The sequence below is a fragment of the Saimiri boliviensis genome, chromosome 12 (assembly GCF_048565385.1).
Source record: "Saimiri boliviensis isolate mSaiBol1 chromosome 12, mSaiBol1.pri, whole genome shotgun sequence".
In the NCBI taxonomy this organism is placed as follows: Eukaryota; Metazoa; Chordata; class Mammalia; order Primates; family Cebidae; genus Saimiri; species Saimiri boliviensis.
The window spans coordinates 72,380,920-72,400,263 of NC_133460.1; the positions used below are offsets into that span (position 1 = coordinate 72,380,920).

Consider the following 19,344-nt stretch of genomic DNA (forward strand, 5'->3'; position numbering starts at 1 on the left):
ATTTTATTGAGCTATACCACACATGGCATTCTACAGATATTTAGACTTTGAAAAATTATGGAAAATAATGACCCACAAAATGTTACCTTTTTGTCTCCCCAGATTTAATTCAAGTAGCCTTTTTCACCTGTTCATTTGACCTGGCAATTAAAGGTGTTAAATCTCCTTGGTGTGATGTTTTTGACATTGAGGATGCAAAGGTAAGTATTGTTTTTGCCGTTTCTTTGCTTTAAAAAAAATTTTTTTTGCCTTGTTTGCGTTTGGTTACTTGAAGCAGCTTTTCAGAAAATGAGCAGTTAGGGAACATAAACTGTCTTGTGACTAACTCCCAATTTTCCTTAAATAAAGAGAGATTAAAGGTTCAAATAGGTTCCACCTACTTTTAAATAATTTAGGTTCATAAAACTCTGGAAACATTTTTTCCGTGGTGATTTGATTTCTAAATCAGCCCATTTGCAGACCTACTTTTAACCCATCATCAAATTTTAATGCTTCAAAAGGATTGTAGAGCTGATATAATTCCAAATTCTTCTAATAGGAAGCCAAAGCTCAGAGAGAATAAATGGTTTTCCAAAGTCCTAGTAACTATTTTATAATAGTTTTCATGGGAAATTGTGTTACATGTTTTAAAATGAACACTCATATATCCTTTACCTGTATTTACCAGTTGTTAACCTTTTTGCCACATTTCCTTTCTCACTCTCTCTACTATATTACATTAGTTCCCTATTGCTGCTGTAACAAGTTGCCACAAACTTTGTGGCTTAAAACAATATAAATTTATTATCTTACAATTCTGGAGGTCAGAAGTTCAAATTGAATCTTAAAAGACTGAAATCAAGGTATCATAGGGTCATATTCTATTAGGGAGCTTTAGGAGAACATCCATACCCTGCCTTTTCAGATCTCCGGAGGCTGCTTGCATTTTCTATCACTTTGTGAATATCATTTTATAAGAATATCAATTTATAAGAAATGGAATTAGGCTGGTTGTGTTGGCTCAGGCCTATAATTCCAGCACGTTGGGAGGCTGAGGCGGGTGGATCACAAAGTCAGGAGTTCCAGCCTGGCCAATATGGTAAAACCCCGTCTCTACTAAAAATACAAAAATTAGCCAGGTATGGTGGTAGGCACCTGTAATCTCAGCTACTCGGGAGGCTGAGGCAGGAGAATTGCTGGAACCCAGGAGGCAGAGATTGCAGTGAGCCAAGATCATGCCATTGCACTCTAGCCTGAGTGACAGAGCAAGAGTCTGTCTCAAAAAAAAGAAAGAAAGAAATGGAATTAAATCGGTCATAGAATATGTGTGTTTTCATGGATTTCACCGATTTTCCTTCTAGAATGTCTATAACAATATACATTCCTTCCAGCAGTACCCATTTCCCCATGTCCTTGGCACACTTTTAATTTTTTTGCCAAACTGATACGTGAACCAAAGTAACTCATTTTCTATTTGACTTCTGCCTTCTCAAAATTCTTAAACATTTGTGATCCACTGTTGGTATCTTTCTGTGCTGTAATGAATATTTGTCTTTTCTTATTTCTTCTATATGTATCCTTGACATCATCTTAATACAATGTTAGAAGAAAGGAGAGGTGAGCACATGTCCTTATTCCACTCTCTTGAGCTGTCCTGATCTAGGACGATTGGCTGTGATCACTTCCTTGCTTGCTCTTGCACACCAGCCTCTACATTCCCCCAATCCAAATTTATGATGCAGCATAAATCTCTCTTAACGCTTAAATGCTGGAAAGGACAAATGCTGTATTTTGTGCAGAATGGTAATTAAACACTGTAACCTTTTCTTAGAGAATTATTAAATCAGGGAATGTGTCATATTGATTAAAATATATTAGAATTGATTTTTTACTTTTTTAGGTATTAGAATATTTAAATGATCTGAAACAATATTGGAAAAGAGGATATGGGTATACTATTAACAGTCGATCCAGCTGCACCTTGTTTCAGGATATCTTTCAGCACTTGGACAAAGCAGTTGAACAGAAACAAAGGTAAGAACTTTTTAAAAAATGTGAAGTACATTTTGAGTTTACTATTCAACTTCTGGAAAATGTTTTATAATGAGTAATTATTTCAAAATAGTTTTTGCTTGTGTTTTAAAAAATATTTTAACAGAATGTGATACAAAAAAATTAGATAATGTACATATAAGTTATGAAACATATGAACCTTCTACTCTACCCAAGAACTAGAACATTAATAATAACTGGTATTTGTTTACTTATGTGTTCCTCACCTCCATTTTCCTGCATCCTTTTGCCCTTCCCTGTCCCCAGAAACTACTCTTTGGAATTTTGTATTTTTTATTCCTTTGGCTCTTTAAAATAGTTTCTATTATGAATGTACTGGTGCCCAAACAATATATTTAGTTTTTCTTGGAATCATACTGCTTATTGTCTTTTGGGATTTGCTTCGTTTCCCCTCACCCCCTGCAACTTTATAATATTCAACATATTATTTCGTATAGCTATAGTTCATTTTCACTATAGTACAATAATGTGAATATACCATGATTTATAGCATCTACTCTTGTCAGTGGGCATTTAGATAATTCCTATTTTTTGCTATTATAAATAGTGTAATTATGCACTCTATTGTATGTGACTCCTGCTATGAATGTGCAAAATGTTTTTATTTTGAAAGAGAAAAAGCCTTTGTTAATGTTCATAATTTACAATTCAAAAATAATTTTTCATGACTTGAACCTTTGATAGAACCTCAGTTCCATTTTATTTGACAGATTTTGTTCAGTGAAGGCTTATACACTTAAAATTGGAGACAAAAGTCATGCTCTAAAAATTCAGATTAAAAAAAACTAGAGATGGCATGTTTCATTGTGTTTCCAGTACTACATTTTATTTACAAAAATGTATTTTGTTTGTGAATATGACTCTAGCTTGTAGAACTTTCTTGGATTTGTTGGGCGTTCAGGAAGGAAAATCAAATTGAGTATTTAGTTTATTTACCAAAAACTTGTGTGGAGATTTCTTTCAAGGCAAGTATCTTTGAAATAGGAGTTAACTTTTTTCCTGCTCAATTTGATGAATGGTTATAACCCTCAGACTTTATGAGAGAATAGATCTTTATTATTTGTTCATTGTTTGTCTTGCTTTTGGACATGAGATATGGTAAACTTAAAACTGTGTCTGGAAAATTTTTAAATCATGTTTGCTATTATATTTTATTCTCTATTTAGTGCCTTAAATAAGAAGTTTATCATCATTGGTGTTTTATTAAAATAAGTGAGTATTTCTATATACTGAAAAGTACAAAACATTTCAGAAAGTTGACCCAAATATATGGAAACATATACAATTTTTATGGATTGGAAAACCCAAATTAGTAACCTGTATATTGAATCTCTGTAAATCTCTGTACCTTTTTTTTTTAATAGAAATTGAGAAGCTAATTCAAAAATATATGCAGAAATTTAAAGGACCAAAAGAGTTAAAACAATTTTGAGAAAGAACATAGGGACTTAAAGTACCTGACTTCAGAACTTACTATGAAACTATGTTATAGTCAAATATTAATAGATCAATAGGATAGAATAGGGTCAAGAAATGAACTCAGATGTATATGGTAAATTGATTTTTGACAAAGATGCCAAGGTAATACATTGGGGGAAAGGGTAGTATTTTCAACAAATGGTGCAGAAACAGTTGAATATATGTCTTTTCAAAAAAATTACACCTAGACCCTTCCCACTATACACAAAAACAGATTATTTAAAGTAAAATGTAAAACTGTAAAATTCCGTAAAATACAGAGACAGTGACCTAAATATAAGAACTAAAATTATAAATCTCTTAGAGAAGAACCTAAGGGTAAATCTTCATGACCTTGGATTAGGCAAGGATTTCTTAGATGGGTGGCCGAGGCAAGCAGATCACCTGAGGCCATGAGTTCGAGACCAGCCTGGCCAACATAGTGAAACCCTGTCTCTGCAAAAAATACAAAAATTAGATGGGCATGGTGGTGTACGCCTGTAGTCCCAGCTACTCTGAAGGCTGAAGCAGGAGAATCGCTTGAACCCTGGAGGTAGAGGTTGCAGTGAGCCAAGATTGTGCCACTGCACACCAGCCTGGGCGACACAGCAAAACTCAAACAAACAAACAAACAAAAAAAGTTGATTAAAATGAACATCACAATTTAAAACCTTTACCTTCAAAAGATGCTATTCAGAAAATGAGAAGGCCAAGCCAAATATTTGGAGAAAGTATTTGCAAAACATGTATGATTAAGGATTGAATCCAGAATATGCAGAATACTTACAACTCACAGATACCAAAACCACCAGTTTTTTAAAAAGGGCAGAAGATTTGTACAGATTTCGCTAAAGAAGATGTATGGATGGCAAACAAGTACATGAAGGGTTGTTTGCTGTCATTAGATATGAAGCCACAGTGAAATACCACTAACGAATTCTCTAAATTAGCCAAAATAAAAAAGGGATTGTCTTAAGTGTTGGTGAGATGTGAAGAAATTAGAAACCTCATACATTGCTGCTTGGAATACAAAATTGTATAGCCACTTTGGGAAAGTTAGTAATTTCTTAAGCCAAACATGCATCTTTATGACTTAGCAATTTATTCCTAAGAATCTACCCAACAGAAATGAATATACGTATCTATACATAAACTCATGTGAATGTTTACAGCAAAATTATTCATAGTGGCTAAAAACTATGAACAGTTCAAGTACTCATCAACTGATAGATGGATAAACATGTGATATATCCATATGTTGGAATACTACTGAGCAGTTTATAAAGAGCAAACTACTGATAGTCAACCAAATGGATACCTTTAGAAACATGTTAACTGAAAGAGGCCGGATACATAAAACTATATATTGTATGATTCTGTTTGTTTGAAATTTCTAAAAAGCAGAAAACTTTCAAGACAAAAGCAAACAGTGGTAGCCTGGGTCTGGAGGTAGCAGCAGGGATTGACTGCAGATGGGCACAGGGAACCTTTAAAATAAAAACTTTTTTTTTTTAGAAGCGGGGCCTTGCTATGTTGTCAGGCCAGTCTCAAACTTCTGGGCTCAACTGGTCTTCCCCCGTCAGCCTCCCAAAGTGTTGGGATTACAGGCATGAGCCACTGCACCCAGCTGAGAACAGAGAACTTTTTAGAGTGGTAGAAGTTTTCCCAAACTGGACTGTGATGATTACACACACAGCTGTATACATAAAGATATCTAACTCTCTAATTGAAACTGATGAATTTTGTGGTAGTTATGTTTCAGTAAAACTTAATCTGAGTATTTAACAAAAGGATAAAGAAAAATAAAGGACTTATTTAATTTTTTGGTAAAAGCGGAAAGAATTTTAAAGAATAGAAAATTCCATTTTTCTGAATTAGTAAAGATTTTTTACAAGGCAACACCAAAATGCTTATGACATAATTACTGAAAATGTTTTAAAATTATTAGATCACTTCCCTGTTGTGATGCAATATATTGGAAAATATTTGAATTTTTTAAATTAAGATTTTACAGTGATGTTTTAAAGCAGTTTGAGAAATAATTCAAATACAAGCATGTCTCAAAAATACTACAAGTTCAATTCCAGACCACTGCAAAAAAGCGAGTATCGCACTGAAGGGAGTCATGCGATTTTTTTCGGTTTCCCAGTATATATAATAATTATGTTTACATTATACTATAGTCTAGCAAGTGTGCAGTAGCAGTGTGTCTTAAAAAACAATACATACATACCTTAATTTAAAGATGCTTTGTTACTAAGAAATGCTCATGATCGTCTGAGCCTCCAGAGAGTTGTAATCTTTTTGCTGGTGGAGGGTCTTGCCTTAGTGTTGATGGCTGCTGACTGATGAGTGTGGTGGTTGCTGAAGGCTGGGGTGGCTGTGGCAATTTATTATAAAAGAAAACAGCAATGCAGTTTGCTGCATCGGTTGACTCTTCCTTTCATGGAAGATGTCTCTGTAGCACATGATGCTGTTTAATAGCATTTTACCCACAGTACAACTTATTTCAAAATTGGAATCAGTCCTCTCAAACCCTGCCACTGCTTTGTCAACTTTCTCAATCCTTTGTTGTCATTTCAGCAATACTCATAGTATCTTCACCAAGAATAGATTCTATCTCAATAAACCACTTTGTTCATCCTTAAGAAGGAACTCCTCATGTGTTCAGTTTTTATCATGATATTGTAGTAATTCAGTCACCTCTTTGGGCACCATTTCTAATTTTCTTGCTATTTCCACCACATCTGCAGCTACTTCCTGTCATCCATAAGAGGGTTTGAATCAATCTCTTCCAAATTCTTGTTAATGTTGATGTTTTGATCTCCTCCCATGAATTACAAATATTCTTAATGGTGTCTAGAGTGGTGAAACCTTTCTGGAAGGTTTCCAGTTTACTCTCCCCAGATCCATTAGAAGAATCACTCTCCATGACAGCTATAGCCTTATGAAATTTATTTCTTAAATATTTTTATATGGAAATTTATTTCTTAAATAATACTTAAATTTATTTCTCATATGAAATCTAAATTACTATTTGATCCACGGGATGCAGAATAGAAATTATGTTAGCAGACATGAAAACAACATTAATTTCCTTATATATCTCCATCAGAGCTCTTGGATGACCAAGTGTATTGTCAATGAGCAGTAATGTTTTGAAAGGAATCTATCTTTCTGAGCAGCAGGTCTCAATAGTAGGCTTCAAATAGCCAGTAAGCCATGCTGCATAAAAACAGATGTGCTGTCATCCGGGCTTTGTTCCATTTATAGAGCACAGACAGAATAGATTTAGCATAATTCTTAGGGGCGCTAGAAGTTTTGGAATGACCAGTGAGCACTGGCTTTAGTTTAAAATCATGAGCTGCATTATCCCCTAACAAAAGAGTCAGCCTATCCTTTAAAGCCAGACATTGACGTTCTAAATGGTATCTTCTTACAAAAGAAAGCTGTTTTGTCTGCATTGAAAATCTGCTTAGTATAGTGACCTTCAATTATCTTAGCTAGATCTTCTGGATCACTTAGAGTTTCTACGTCAGCACTTGCTGCTTCACCTTACATTTTTATGTTATGGAGATAGCTTTTTCCCTCAAACCTCTGCCAGCTTCTAACTTTTCTTCTGCAGCTTCCTTACCTCTTAGCTTTTATAGAATTGAGGAGAATTAAGGCCTTGCTCTGGATTAGGCTCTGACTAAGGGGAATGTTGCAGCTGTTTGAATTTTCTACTAGACCACTGAAACTTTCCTCCTATCAGCAATAACATTCTTCCACTTTCTTATCATCCATGTGTTCACTGGAGTAGCACTTTTAATTTATTCCAAGAACTTTTCCTTTGCATTTACAACCTGACTTATTTATCCACGAGGCTTAGCTTTTGTCCGGTTTCAACTTGGCCTTCATGGCCTTCAGAAGGACGTCCCTTCCTCACTAAGCTTAATCATCTCTAGCTTTTGAGTTAAAGTGAGAGATATGTGAGTCTTGCTTTCGTTTGAACACTTAGAGGCCATTGTAGGATTATTAATTGGCCTAATTTCAGTGTTGTATCTCAGGGAATAGGGAGGCTAGGGGAGAGGAAGGAGGATGGAGAATGGCTGGTCAGCAGAGCAGTCAGAACATATACAACATCTATCAGTTAGGTTTGCCATCTTGGGTGGGGTTCATGGCACCCCAAAACAATTACAAAAGTAAACATCAAAGATCACTGATCACAGATCACCACAACAACTATAATAATTATAAAAAACTTTGAAATATTGTGGTAATTACTAAAACGTGTTAAACAAAGCGAGCACATGCTGTTAGAAAAATTACACAAATGGCCTTGCTTAACTCAGGCTTGCCACAAACCTTCCATTTGTGGCAAAGTGCAGTATCTACAACGTACAATAACATGAGGTAATGCCTGTATCATATACAGTTTACCCACTTAAAGCACACAATTCAGTGTTTTAATATATTCACAGAGTTGTACAACCATCACTACTGCATCTTCATCACCTCAGAAAGAAGTTGTCTGTGCTGCGCATTAGCAGTCACTCTCCATTTACCTTCACTCCACCATCCCCTGGCAACCACTAATCTATTTTCTGTCTGCATGGATTGGCATATTCTCGACATTATATATAAATGGAATGATACAATATGTGGTTCTTTGTGACCGGCTTTTTTGATTTAGCATCATCTTTTCAAGGTTCTTCCATGTTGTACAAGTAGCAGTAGCATGTGTCATTCTTTTTCTTGGCTGAATAATCTTTATTTGTATGACTATACCATGTTTTTGTTCATCTTGCTTATTTTCTTATAATTTGCTTATCTCACCTACAAATAAGTTATAGAGAGAAAATGCAACTAATTGAGCGCTCCATTTTTGTTAGGTAGTAGCTGATTGTATTTCAATATAGTGAGAAGCTAATGAGGTGAATTTTCATGCATGGCTTGTAGCAGCAGGTGCAATTCTGTGGTGTAGAGACAATATGATGAAGTAGGCATATGCTTGGATTTGGTTTGACTCCTGGTCCTGCTTTATGAATGCTGCAGATTCCTGACTTTGGAGAAGAGGTATGAAGATTGCCTATCCCTAATTTGAAAATTGGAAGTGCTCCAAAATCCAAAACTTTTTGAGTGCAGACATGATGCTGCAAGTGGAAAATTTCACACCTGACTTCATGTGATGGGTTGTAGTTGAAATTGTTTCATGCACAAAATTATTTAAAATATTGTATAAAATTACCTTTATGCTATGTGTGTAAGGTGTATATGGAACATAAATTAATTTCATGCTTAGACTTGGGTCACATCCCCAAGATTATGTACATGTAAATATTTAAAAATCTGAGAAAATTTGAAATCCAACAGATTTATGGTCCTGAACATTTTGGATAAGGAATCCTTAACCCATACCTCACCTGACTCATAGAATTGTGATAATCCAGTGAGATAATATTTATTAAAGCACTTAGTATAATATGATATGCAGACATGGTATTGGTATTATATATGAGAGTTCTCTGGCCCAAACATGTCATTTGTGTTTTTTTCAGATATTTACACACCCTTCCCCTCCACCGCCCCTGCCACCTCCAGCAATTGTTCAAATAATGAAAATAAGTACTTTGTGAGACTTACTCTTTTCAAACTTTATGGCCTCATTTATTAAACTAACTTCCTTTTCATTGCAAGATGGAAAACATTTTTACTTCTTTTGGATGATTATGCCATTATTTGTGGATTGAAAACAAAATTCATTCAACAAAGCAGCTACTATGTTATATGTCAGGCATTGATGACTGAGGCAAAGTCATCGCTCTATGGCTCTTACAATCTAGAGAAAATAAAATGTTTTATAAAAGCCAGTATAATGATAATAGCTGTTGATGTAAAATTGTGAAATAATATAAGAAGTTAAAGGAAGGAGAGTTTGACCCTTTCAGACAGGAAATCATTTTGGCCACTGCTTCCTGTTCTAACTGAGGAAAGACTCAACAAACACTGTTCAGCAGTGAGTGATGGTGAAGATGCTGGCAGGTGGTTTCCCAGCACTGGGTATCTCTGTACTAAAAGACTGATGAGGATTTTGAAAGATACTTATTTCACTGAATCAAGATCAAATCTTAAAATAGGAAAGGAGAAGAAACTACACTTTGAGACTTCTGTAAGATTTCTCTCCTAAAAACAGATTGACCAATGCTGTAAGCAATACCTCTGAAGAAATTTAATCTATGCTCAGCAAGGATCAAGTATGTTGTTTTTTTTTTTTAATTATTGACTTTTAAAAGTTTTAGGTTCACGGCAAAATTGAGTAGAAGGGACAGAGAATTCCCACATACTGCTTTTCTCTGCACATCAACAGTCAGGCACCAGTGTACTAAAATAATACTATTTTAATAGATTTTTCATTTTATAGATATTTTAAATTTTATAAATTTAATAGATTTTTAATTTTATCTTTGTATTTTTTCTGATCTCTTCTACCAAAACATTAATCTTTTTTTTTTCATATGTGACTTCAAATCTTTTTTTTAAATTTGGAATTAGAGTTTACAAACAAGTATTCTGACATTCATATTATCTGATGAAATGACTTTCACTTAATTCCCAGATTCCTGGACTATTTTTCGCTTTCTCCATCCCATTCCTACTCCTTGTTGGAATGTTAATATGTATACAGGTTGTATTTTTTTATATTAACGTTAAATCAGAAACATTCTTCAGTGCCACTGAATCTTTTTTTCAACATAATTTTAACAGCATGGTTTTGCTTCATGGAAAAAAGAAGATTGCAAATAATTGAGAAGTGTTAATTTTTCAGGTAAATATAACCAGCCCTTGAAATTCAGCTCCTTGAATTTTATTAGGAACTTGACTTTTATTTTCCTTTTTGCACCATCACTACAGTGATGGAATTAAAGTCAAAACCAGCAAATTCAAGCAGATATTGCTATTTAAGCAGCTTTGATTAGAAAAGCAGAGTGGATTTACTGAAGAAATGAGGTATCTTTAGATTTTATTCTACTGTCTCTTTCCCCATGTCTCTGCTAATATAATCTTTTTAGATTCGGGGAATTCAACAAGTTACTTCATGTTATCTCAAAGTAAGATTTATTTTGAGTCTATAATTACTTGCCTCATGAGAGCTTCCATTTTAAATTAATTACCCTAAAATATTTTTTACTGTTACTAAATACCTCAACTCTCAGTGTTAACCTTTTTTTCTACCTTTTTGTAGGGTTTCAAATCATTGATATTTTCAGATCTCATAATCTATAAGGTATGGCTTTTTAAAGCTCTGTAGTCCCATATTTTAACATAAGATGGCAGCATTGAGATAAATGTGTAGTGGCACTAAGTGATTTTTAGTTATTTGGTCATTTAGCCCATTGTAACAGAGGAAACTTGTTTCTTTACAGTTCTTAGAAATGTATGCCAATTCTAGGTCTTTTTGCTAACTTTCTGAAGTCACAATTTCATAGAGTTTAGCCAGGGGTATCAGGAATCATTTCGGTGCTAGGAATCTCTTTAGTGTTGAAAGATACTAGCTAAATACTTTCTTTTTCTTTCTTTTTTTTTTTTTTGGAGATAGAGTCTCGCTCTGTCCCCTAAGCTGGAGTGCAGTGACACAATCTTGGCTCACTGCAACCTCTGCTTGCCAGCTTCAAGTGATTCTCCTGCCTCAGCCTCCCAAGTAGGTGGGATTACAGGCGCTTGCCACCATGCCCGGCTAATTTTTGAATTTTTAGTCAAGATGGGGTTTCGCCATGTTGACCAGCCTGGTCTTGAACTCCTAACTTCAAGGTGATCTGCCCGCCTTGGCCTCCCAAAGTGCTGGGATTACAGGTGTGAGCCACCATGCTCAGCCACATACTGGCTAAATATTAATAAGTAAAAGTTTATGTAACTAGCCTGACTGTATGCTGAATTCAGTTTCAAATGTCCAGCTTCCTTTAGAATAGACACTTTTTGACTATTGATAGATTGTAGGTCTACCAAGTAGTTATTCATTATTTCTGCATAATTATTTTCCCTCTGTACATCTTTTTTCAAACTTATTCTTGTTGCATTTTATCCAGCTTTTTAAGAATCACTCTCAAATCTATTGTTGCATCTGTTCTTGCCATAGTTGGAGAGTATACCTACTTTGTGCTGACCCCAACAGTAGAACTGGGAGGCAAATCTTAGTTATTAGTTTTAAAAAAGAAACCTCACACAAAACTCCACAACTTTTTAATAACCATTAAATCAGTGGAATAGGCTGTTTTGTGAAATAGTAAGTTTCCTATTTTAGAAGTATGCTAGTTAAATCTGGATAACTGTGTCAGAGATTGTACAGAAGAAATGCTTCTACCACCTAAGAGGTGAGAAAGTGATTTAATGGTTCCATAACTAAAGGCTCAGCTCACTTCAATTCAGCAAGCAGTTTTTGAGCACATACAATGAGCGGTCATAGTGCTAGGCTTTGGGAATATGTGAACATGTATAAGAAGTTATACCTTGGGGCGCCAAGATGGCCAAGAGGAGGCAACTCTGAAGTGCAGCTCCCAGCGAGTGAGATGCAGAGGGCTAGAGGACTCCACGATTCCAAGGGAGATGCCAAGTTTCTTTCAGTGGGACTGGTAGGACAGTGAAAATAGCCCAGAGAAGGTGAGCTGAAGCAGGGTGAGAGTAGCCCAGGGAGGGTTAATCGAGACGGGACAGGGCATGTCCCCACCCAGAAAGTGCAGCTGGCTTGGAGGGTCAGGGACTTCAACCCCTCAGTGCTCCGATTCGGATTCTGTGCTTCCCTCATCCCTCCTGCAACCCACAGTCTACCAGAGCCCCACTGGACTGAGGACACTGCGAGTTGTCCATGCAAATCTGAGTGACAGCTCTGGCCCGCCTGACACCACAAGTTGTTGGCACAGACCTGGGCAGAAGTTTGGACTAATGCCAGCGGGACAGAACTACCCATCCCACAGAAAGAGGCAGAGTTGAAAGTAGGGAAACAGGCCATATGGCCTGGTAGGTCCCACCCTGACAAAACCTAACAAACTGAAGCCTGCACGCTAGAGAGTTTTGCAGCAAATACACCAGTTTGACCACAACCAGGAAGATCAAGCTCTGGCAAGGAAAGATGGCCACCATTGGAAAGGCAGGGCTAATCTCACCTGAATAAACAACTCCAAGAGAAGGCCACCCAGCAGCCTGACTGAATCCGACATAGCCCAGCAGTGCCTCTACAGGCACTAAAGAAAAAAAAACAAAAAGGGAAAAAACCTCATACGGGAGATATAGCTCCAGCCTCAACAGAAAATAAATCCACTCAGAGATTCCTCCCAAAATCACCAACTTCAAAGATCAAAGGGAGATAAATCCATGAAGATGGGAAGAAATTAGCGCAAAAAAGATGAAATCATCAAAGACCGGAACACCTCTTCTCCTGCCAGGGATCACAACTCCTCACTACCAAGGGAACAAAACAAGACAGAGAATGAGTTTGACAAATTGACAGAAGCAGCCTTCAGAAGGTGGTAATAACAAACTTCTCTGAGTTAAAAGACCATGTTCTAACCCAATGCAAAGAAACTAAAAACCTTGAAAAGAGGTTAGATAAAATGCTAACCAGAATAACCAGCTTAGAGAAGAATATAAATAACTTGATGGACCTGAAAAACACAGCATGAGAACTTAGTGAGGCATATACAAGTTTCAACAGCCAAATTGATCAAGCAGAATAAAGGATATCAGAGATTGAAGATCAAATCAATGAAATAAAATGAGAAGTTCCTTTCCATGGGACTGGTAGGACAGTGAAAATAGCCCAGGGAAGGTGAGCCAAAGCTCACCTTTTTTAGAGATAGAAGAGTGAAAAGAAATGAACAAAGCTTCCAAGAACTGTGGGATTATGTGAAAGGACCTAATTTACACTTGATCAGCATACCTGAATATGACAGGGAGAATGAATCCAAGCTGGAAAACACTCTTAAGGCTATTATCCGGGAGAACTTCCCCAAGCTAACAAGGCAGGCCAACATTCAAATCCAGGAAATACAGAGAACACCACAAAGATACTCCTCAAGAAGAGCAACCCCAAGGCACTTAAATCATCAGATTCACCAGGGTTGAAATGAAGGAAAAAAAATTCTAAGGGTAGCCAGAGAGAAAGGTCAAGTCATCCACAAAGGAAAGGCTATCAGACTCACAGCAGATCTCTTGGCAGAAACCCTACAAGCTAGAAGGGAGTAGGGGCCAATATTCAATATCCTTAAAGAAAAGAACTTTCAACCCAGAATTTCATATCCGGCCAAACTAAACTTCATAAGTGAAGGAGAACTAAAATCCTTTATGGACAAGCAATTCCTGAGAGACTTCATCACCACCAGGTCTGCCTTACAAGAGCTCCTGAAGGAAGTACTAAACAGGAAAGGAACAACCAGTACCAGCCACTGCAAAAACATACCAAATGGTAAAGACCAATGATGTCGTGAAGAAACTGCATCAACTAATGGGCAAAACAACTAGCCAGTAACAAAATGGCAGGATCAAATTCAAACACAACAATATTAACGTTGAATATAAATGGCCTAAATGCCCCAATCAGAAGACACAGACTGGCAAACTGGATAAAAAGTCAAGACCCAACAGTGTTCTGTATTCAGGAGACCCATCTCATATGCAAAGACTCACGTAGACTCAAAATATAGGGATGGAAGAAGATTTACCAAGCAAATGGAGAGCAAAAAAAAAAGCAGGAGTAGCAATCCTAGTCTCTGATAAAACAGGCTTTAAGCCAACAAAGATCAAAAGAGATGAAGAAGGGCGTAAAAGGATCAATGCAACAAGAAGAGCTAACTATCCTAAATATATAGGCACAATCACATGAAAACTGAACAACTTGCTCCTGAATGACGAATGGATAAACAATGCAATGAAGGCAGAAAATAAAAATGTTCTTCGAAACCAACAAGAATGAAGATACAACATACCAAAATCTGTGGGACACATTTAAAGCAGTATCTAGAGGAAAATTTATAGCAATAAATGCCCACATGAGAAAAAAGGAAAGATCTAAAATCAACAACACCCTATTGTCAAAGTTGAAAGAGTTAGAGGAGCAAGATCAAAAAAACTCAAAAGCAGTAGACAATAAATAACTAAGATCAGAGCAGAACTGAAGGAGATAGAGACACAAAAAACCCTTCAAAAGTCAACAAATCCAGGAGCTGTTTTTTTTTTTTTTTAAAGATCAACAAAAGAGACAACTACTAGACTAGTAAAAAAGAAGAGAGAGAAGAATAGAATAGATGCAGTAAAAAACGATAAAGGGGATATCACCACTGATTTCCTCAGAAATACAAACTACCATCAGAGATTGCTACAAACAGCTCTGTGCACATAAACCAGTAAATTTGGAAGAAATGGATAAATTCCTGGAGACTTGCACACTCCCAAGACTAAACCAGGAAGAAGTTGAAACCCTGAATAGACCAATAACAAAGTTTGAAGTCAAGGCAGCAATTAATAGCCTACCAACCAAAAAAAGTCTAGGTCCAGATGGGTTCACAGCCGAATTCTACCAGATGTACAAAGAGTTTTGAAACTATTCCAAACGATACAAAAAGAGGGAATCCTCCGTAACTCCTTCTATGAGACCAACATCATTCTGATACCAAAACCTGGCAGAGACTCAACAACAAAAGAAAACTACAGGCTAATATCCATGAAGAACACTGATGCAAAAATCTTCAATAAAATACTGGCAAACCAAATCCAACAGCGCATCAAAAAATTTATCCACCACAATCAAGTAGGCTTCATCCTGGGGATGCAAGTCTGGTTCAACATATGTAAATCTATAAAAATAATCCACCACATAAACAGAACCAAGACAAAAGCCAAAAATTAAGTATTTTATTGTTATTGTTAGTACCATCATGACAATCATTCCAGGCAAAATTTGGCTAGAGAGGAATAAGGAAGACATCAAGGAAGAAGTGTATTGAGCAAAGGCCTATGTGGGAATGAAAATGTAAAACGCCAAAGTTAATTTGATGGTTTGAGTTGAACAGTGTTGGGAAATAAGCCATGCTAGGTATGGTGTTACCTATACCAGAGAAAAACAGTATACTTGACCTGTCATTTGGATGCTGATTTAAAGTTTTTCCTGGTCGGGCATGGTGGCTCAGAACTCCTAGCACTTTGGCAGGCCAAGGCAGGAGGATTGGTTGAGCCCAGGAGTTTGAGACCAGCCTGAGCAACAGGGTGGTCTCTACAAAAGAAAAAAAAAATTAGGCTGGTGTGGTGGTATGCACCTGTAGTCTCAGCTACAGGAGGCTGAGGTGGAAGGCTCAGCTGAGCCTGAGAGCTTGAGGCTGCAGTGAGCGGTAATCATGCCACTGTACTCCAGCTTGTGCAACAGAGCAAGATCCTGTCTCTAAGTAAGTAAAATAAGTAAATAAATAAGATTGTTTCTATTTCTGCTTTAGTTAGTTGTGTTGATTTTAAATAAGTTCCATGTATTCTGAGGTTTACACTTAAAACCTCTCTCCTTAATTAGAACATAGACAAGTAAAATCTATTGTCATTTTTCAAAAATGTTTGGACAAATCTATTGAAATAAATACGGAGCATTTTCCAGGTTATTTTTGAGTACCCACTGGGTTCAGGTTATTTGGCTGGCAACAGAAGGTATACAAAGATGAATGTGTCAAAATTGTCTCCAGACTCAAAGTTTGGAGAACACGTATAATAGCACAAAAAAGGATAAAAAGAAAATTACTGAGAGAGAATTAATTTGAACTCTTTCAGGTTTGGTAAAGGCTTTATGAGGAGTCTTTGAAATAGGCTACCAAAGACTTTTCTTTCACTAATCTCAGCATACCAGCCCTTAGTAATTGTTTTGATGTGTTTTTTAATAACCCGATTGGGGTATAATTCATATAAACTGTATATGTTTAAAGTGTACAGTTTGGTCAGTTTTTACATATGTATACACCCATGAAACCATCACCACAATCAAGGTAAAATATCCATCACATCCAAGTTTCTTTGTCACCCTTTTTAATTCACTGTCTACCCCCATTTTCAGGTAACCACTGATGTGCTTTCTGTCACTATAGATTAAGTTGTATTTTCTAGGATTTTATATAGTGGAGTCCTAGTGAATATTTTTTTGGTTGGGCTTCTTTCACTCAGCAAGTAATTGTAAGATTCATCCGTGTTGATGATGAATCAAATAGTTCATGCCTATTTAAGGCCAAGTAGTATTCTGTTATACATATCCACTACCATTTGTTCACTTTTTGATGGACATTTGGTTGTTCACAGTTGAAGGCTATTGCAAATAATGCTTCTGAATATTTGTGATCTTTGTATGTTATGCTTTGATTTCTTGGGCACCTACCTAATTGGATGTAATGGCTGAGTCTTATGTAGGTGTATTTTTCTTTTTTTGTTTGTTTGGTTTTTGTTTGTTTTTTTGAGACAGTCTCACTCTGTCAGCCAGTCTGGAGTACAGTGGCATGATCTTGGCTCACTGCGACCTCCATCTCCTGACCTCAAGCAGTTTTCCTGCCTCAGCCTCCCAAGTAGCTGAGATTACAGGCATGTGCCACCATGCTCAGCTAATATTTGTATTTTTAGTAGAGACGGGGTTTCACCATGTTGGCCAGGCTGATATCGAACTCCTGACCTCAGGTAATCCATGGGCCTTGGCCTTCCAAAGTGCTGGGATTACAAGCATGAGCCACTGCACCCGGCCATAGTTTTCACTTTGTAAGAAACTACTAAACTCTTCCCACTGATGTATGAAAGTTTGAGTTGTTCCACATCCTGCCAACACTTCATATGGCAAGTCTTTTTAATTTTAACCATTCTAATGGGTATGTAGTAGTACTTGTGGTTTTAGTTTGCATTTTCATAATGATTAGTGATACTGAACATCTTTTCATGTGCTTATTTATATCTGTATATCTACTTTGGTTGTCTTTTTAAATATTTTGTCTGCTTTTTAATAGGATTATCTTTATTACTGTTCTGAGTTCTCTCTCTCTCTCTCTGTGTGTGTGTGTGTGTGTGTGTGTGTGTGTGTGTGTGTGTACTTTCTAGGTACAAATCCTTCATCAGATTTATGCTTTAGAAATGTATTCTCTTAGTCTATGGTTTGCCTTTTTAAAAAAAAAAACATGTATTGATGGACTGATTTTGCCCCATTATTGAGGCATTTCACCCTGAGTATTTATATGTACCCTGTGCATTTTGAGGTTTTCCCACTGTGGCTTGTTTGAAAACTATTCTTGCGCACGGGGGTGCACGCGTGCATATGTGTGTGTGTGTGTGTGTGTGTGTGTGTTAGCTTTGGGAATTTTTTTTCTTTTTTTAAGACAGCGTCTTACTCTATTACCCAGGCTGGAAGACGGTGGTGTGATCGTAGTGAGCCTTCAACCTCCCAGGCCCAAGCAGACCTCCCACCTCAGCCTCCCAAGTAGCTGGGACCACATGCATATGCCACCACGCCTGGCTAATCTTTAAAAACTTTTTAATATATGGTCTGCAGCAATCTCTTCTCCGGTAATCTGTCCTGTGAATTCAGCTAGTGTGGCCTCCCAAAATTCTCTCTCCCATCTCAGCTGCTCAGGGCAACTTCTGAGCTGTTTGGGCTTCCCCTCCCAGTGCCGTAGTCTGGAAACTGGGCAGTTAGCTGGGGCAGTTGTGGGGTGACCTCGTTTACCTTCCTTTTCTCGTACTCTTGACTGTTGTTGAGTGTCTGAAACTTTATGTTTCATTCAGCTTCCTAGTAGTTTAAGGCAGAGCAAGAAATCTGGTGCCTGTTACACCATCTTGATTGGAAGTGGAAACTGTTTCAGTGTATTTTTGCTTGAGGAAAAAAAATGTCATATTTGAGTCATTTTAGTTCTTGATTTGTGTTAAGCTGTTGGATTGATGCTTCTCCAAATGCTCACTAGAACTGATGTTTCAATTAGATGTGTAAGAGTTAGCCAAAAAATTTTTTCTGTTAATTTTCTTCCCAAAGCATCTGGCAGTTCATGTTGCTTATTTGTAAACTTACATAAGTATGGGAATTATATGAGTTGTGTAAAGCTGTATTTGATATTCCTGGATCATGTTTAAAAACACACTTTGCATTACATCAATTGAGTGTGAAACGTGAATTAAGGGCTTAGAAAGATCTAGCTGAGTACATTTGGGGGGAAAAGCATGCAATTATTAGTTGTTTTTCTGGTTGAGCTTTTTGAATAGCTTAAAGTAGTTGCTTTGTATCCTTTATCTACTTTATCTACTTTGAACACACACATGGTTATCATCCCTCATTAAAAGACAGGAATTTAGACTTAAACTTTGTTTTTGGTTGAAGATACAATAAAATCTCCTAACCAGTTTCTATAAATAAAAGGAGGGGTATAATTTGGAGTAATCCACTCAACCATTCTGATGCTGTTATTTCTAAAATAAGAAGGGTTGACCAGATCCCAAACTTAAAACATGATTCTGTATATTTCAATTCAGACATTTATATAGATTACCCATTTGCTTTCTTGTGTTTGTACTAAGTTTACATTTTCAAGCAAAATATGTATCTTTTCAAGTGGTTTTGCCACTTTTTGGAAAATGCAACATCCCAAGTTTAATGCATTTTTATCAGGGAAAGAGCAGAGTTAAAGATGTAATTCCTATTCTTTGGGATACTTCTGCCAGGAGTCTCAAAGAAAGAATAGTCATTACAGATGGAGAATGTAAGTTAATTGGAGAACTATGACTAATTGGATCAGAATGCAGAACATCTGAATTTTTCTTAATTTGGTGTTAAATATTCATTCTGCTTAGATACTTTAAATATAGTAT

At 36.5% G+C, this 19,344-nt stretch overlaps 1 protein-coding gene across 6 annotated transcripts in view; it reads left to right on the forward strand.

Annotated features, from left to right (window-relative positions):
• Nucleotides 1-19,344, forward strand: part of PAPSS2 (3'-phosphoadenosine 5'-phosphosulfate synthase 2) — a 254,574-nt gene that overhangs the window by 8,443 nt on the left and 226,787 nt on the right. For 4 of the 6 annotated variants that reach the window (XM_074382530.1, XM_074382526.1, XM_074382527.1 and 1 more), the window contains exons 3-4: nucleotides 103-200; nucleotides 1,880-2,013. The exons of 1 other annotated variant lie outside the window; for it this stretch is intronic. In XM_074382530.1, coding sequence (XP_074238631.1) covers nucleotides 103-200; nucleotides 1,880-2,013 — 232 coding nt within the window. Of the gene's footprint in view, nucleotides 1-102; nucleotides 201-1,879; nucleotides 2,014-10,257; nucleotides 14,727-19,344 lie in introns of those variants that run through there. One more of the 6 variants, XM_074382529.1, reaches the window with a different exon arrangement.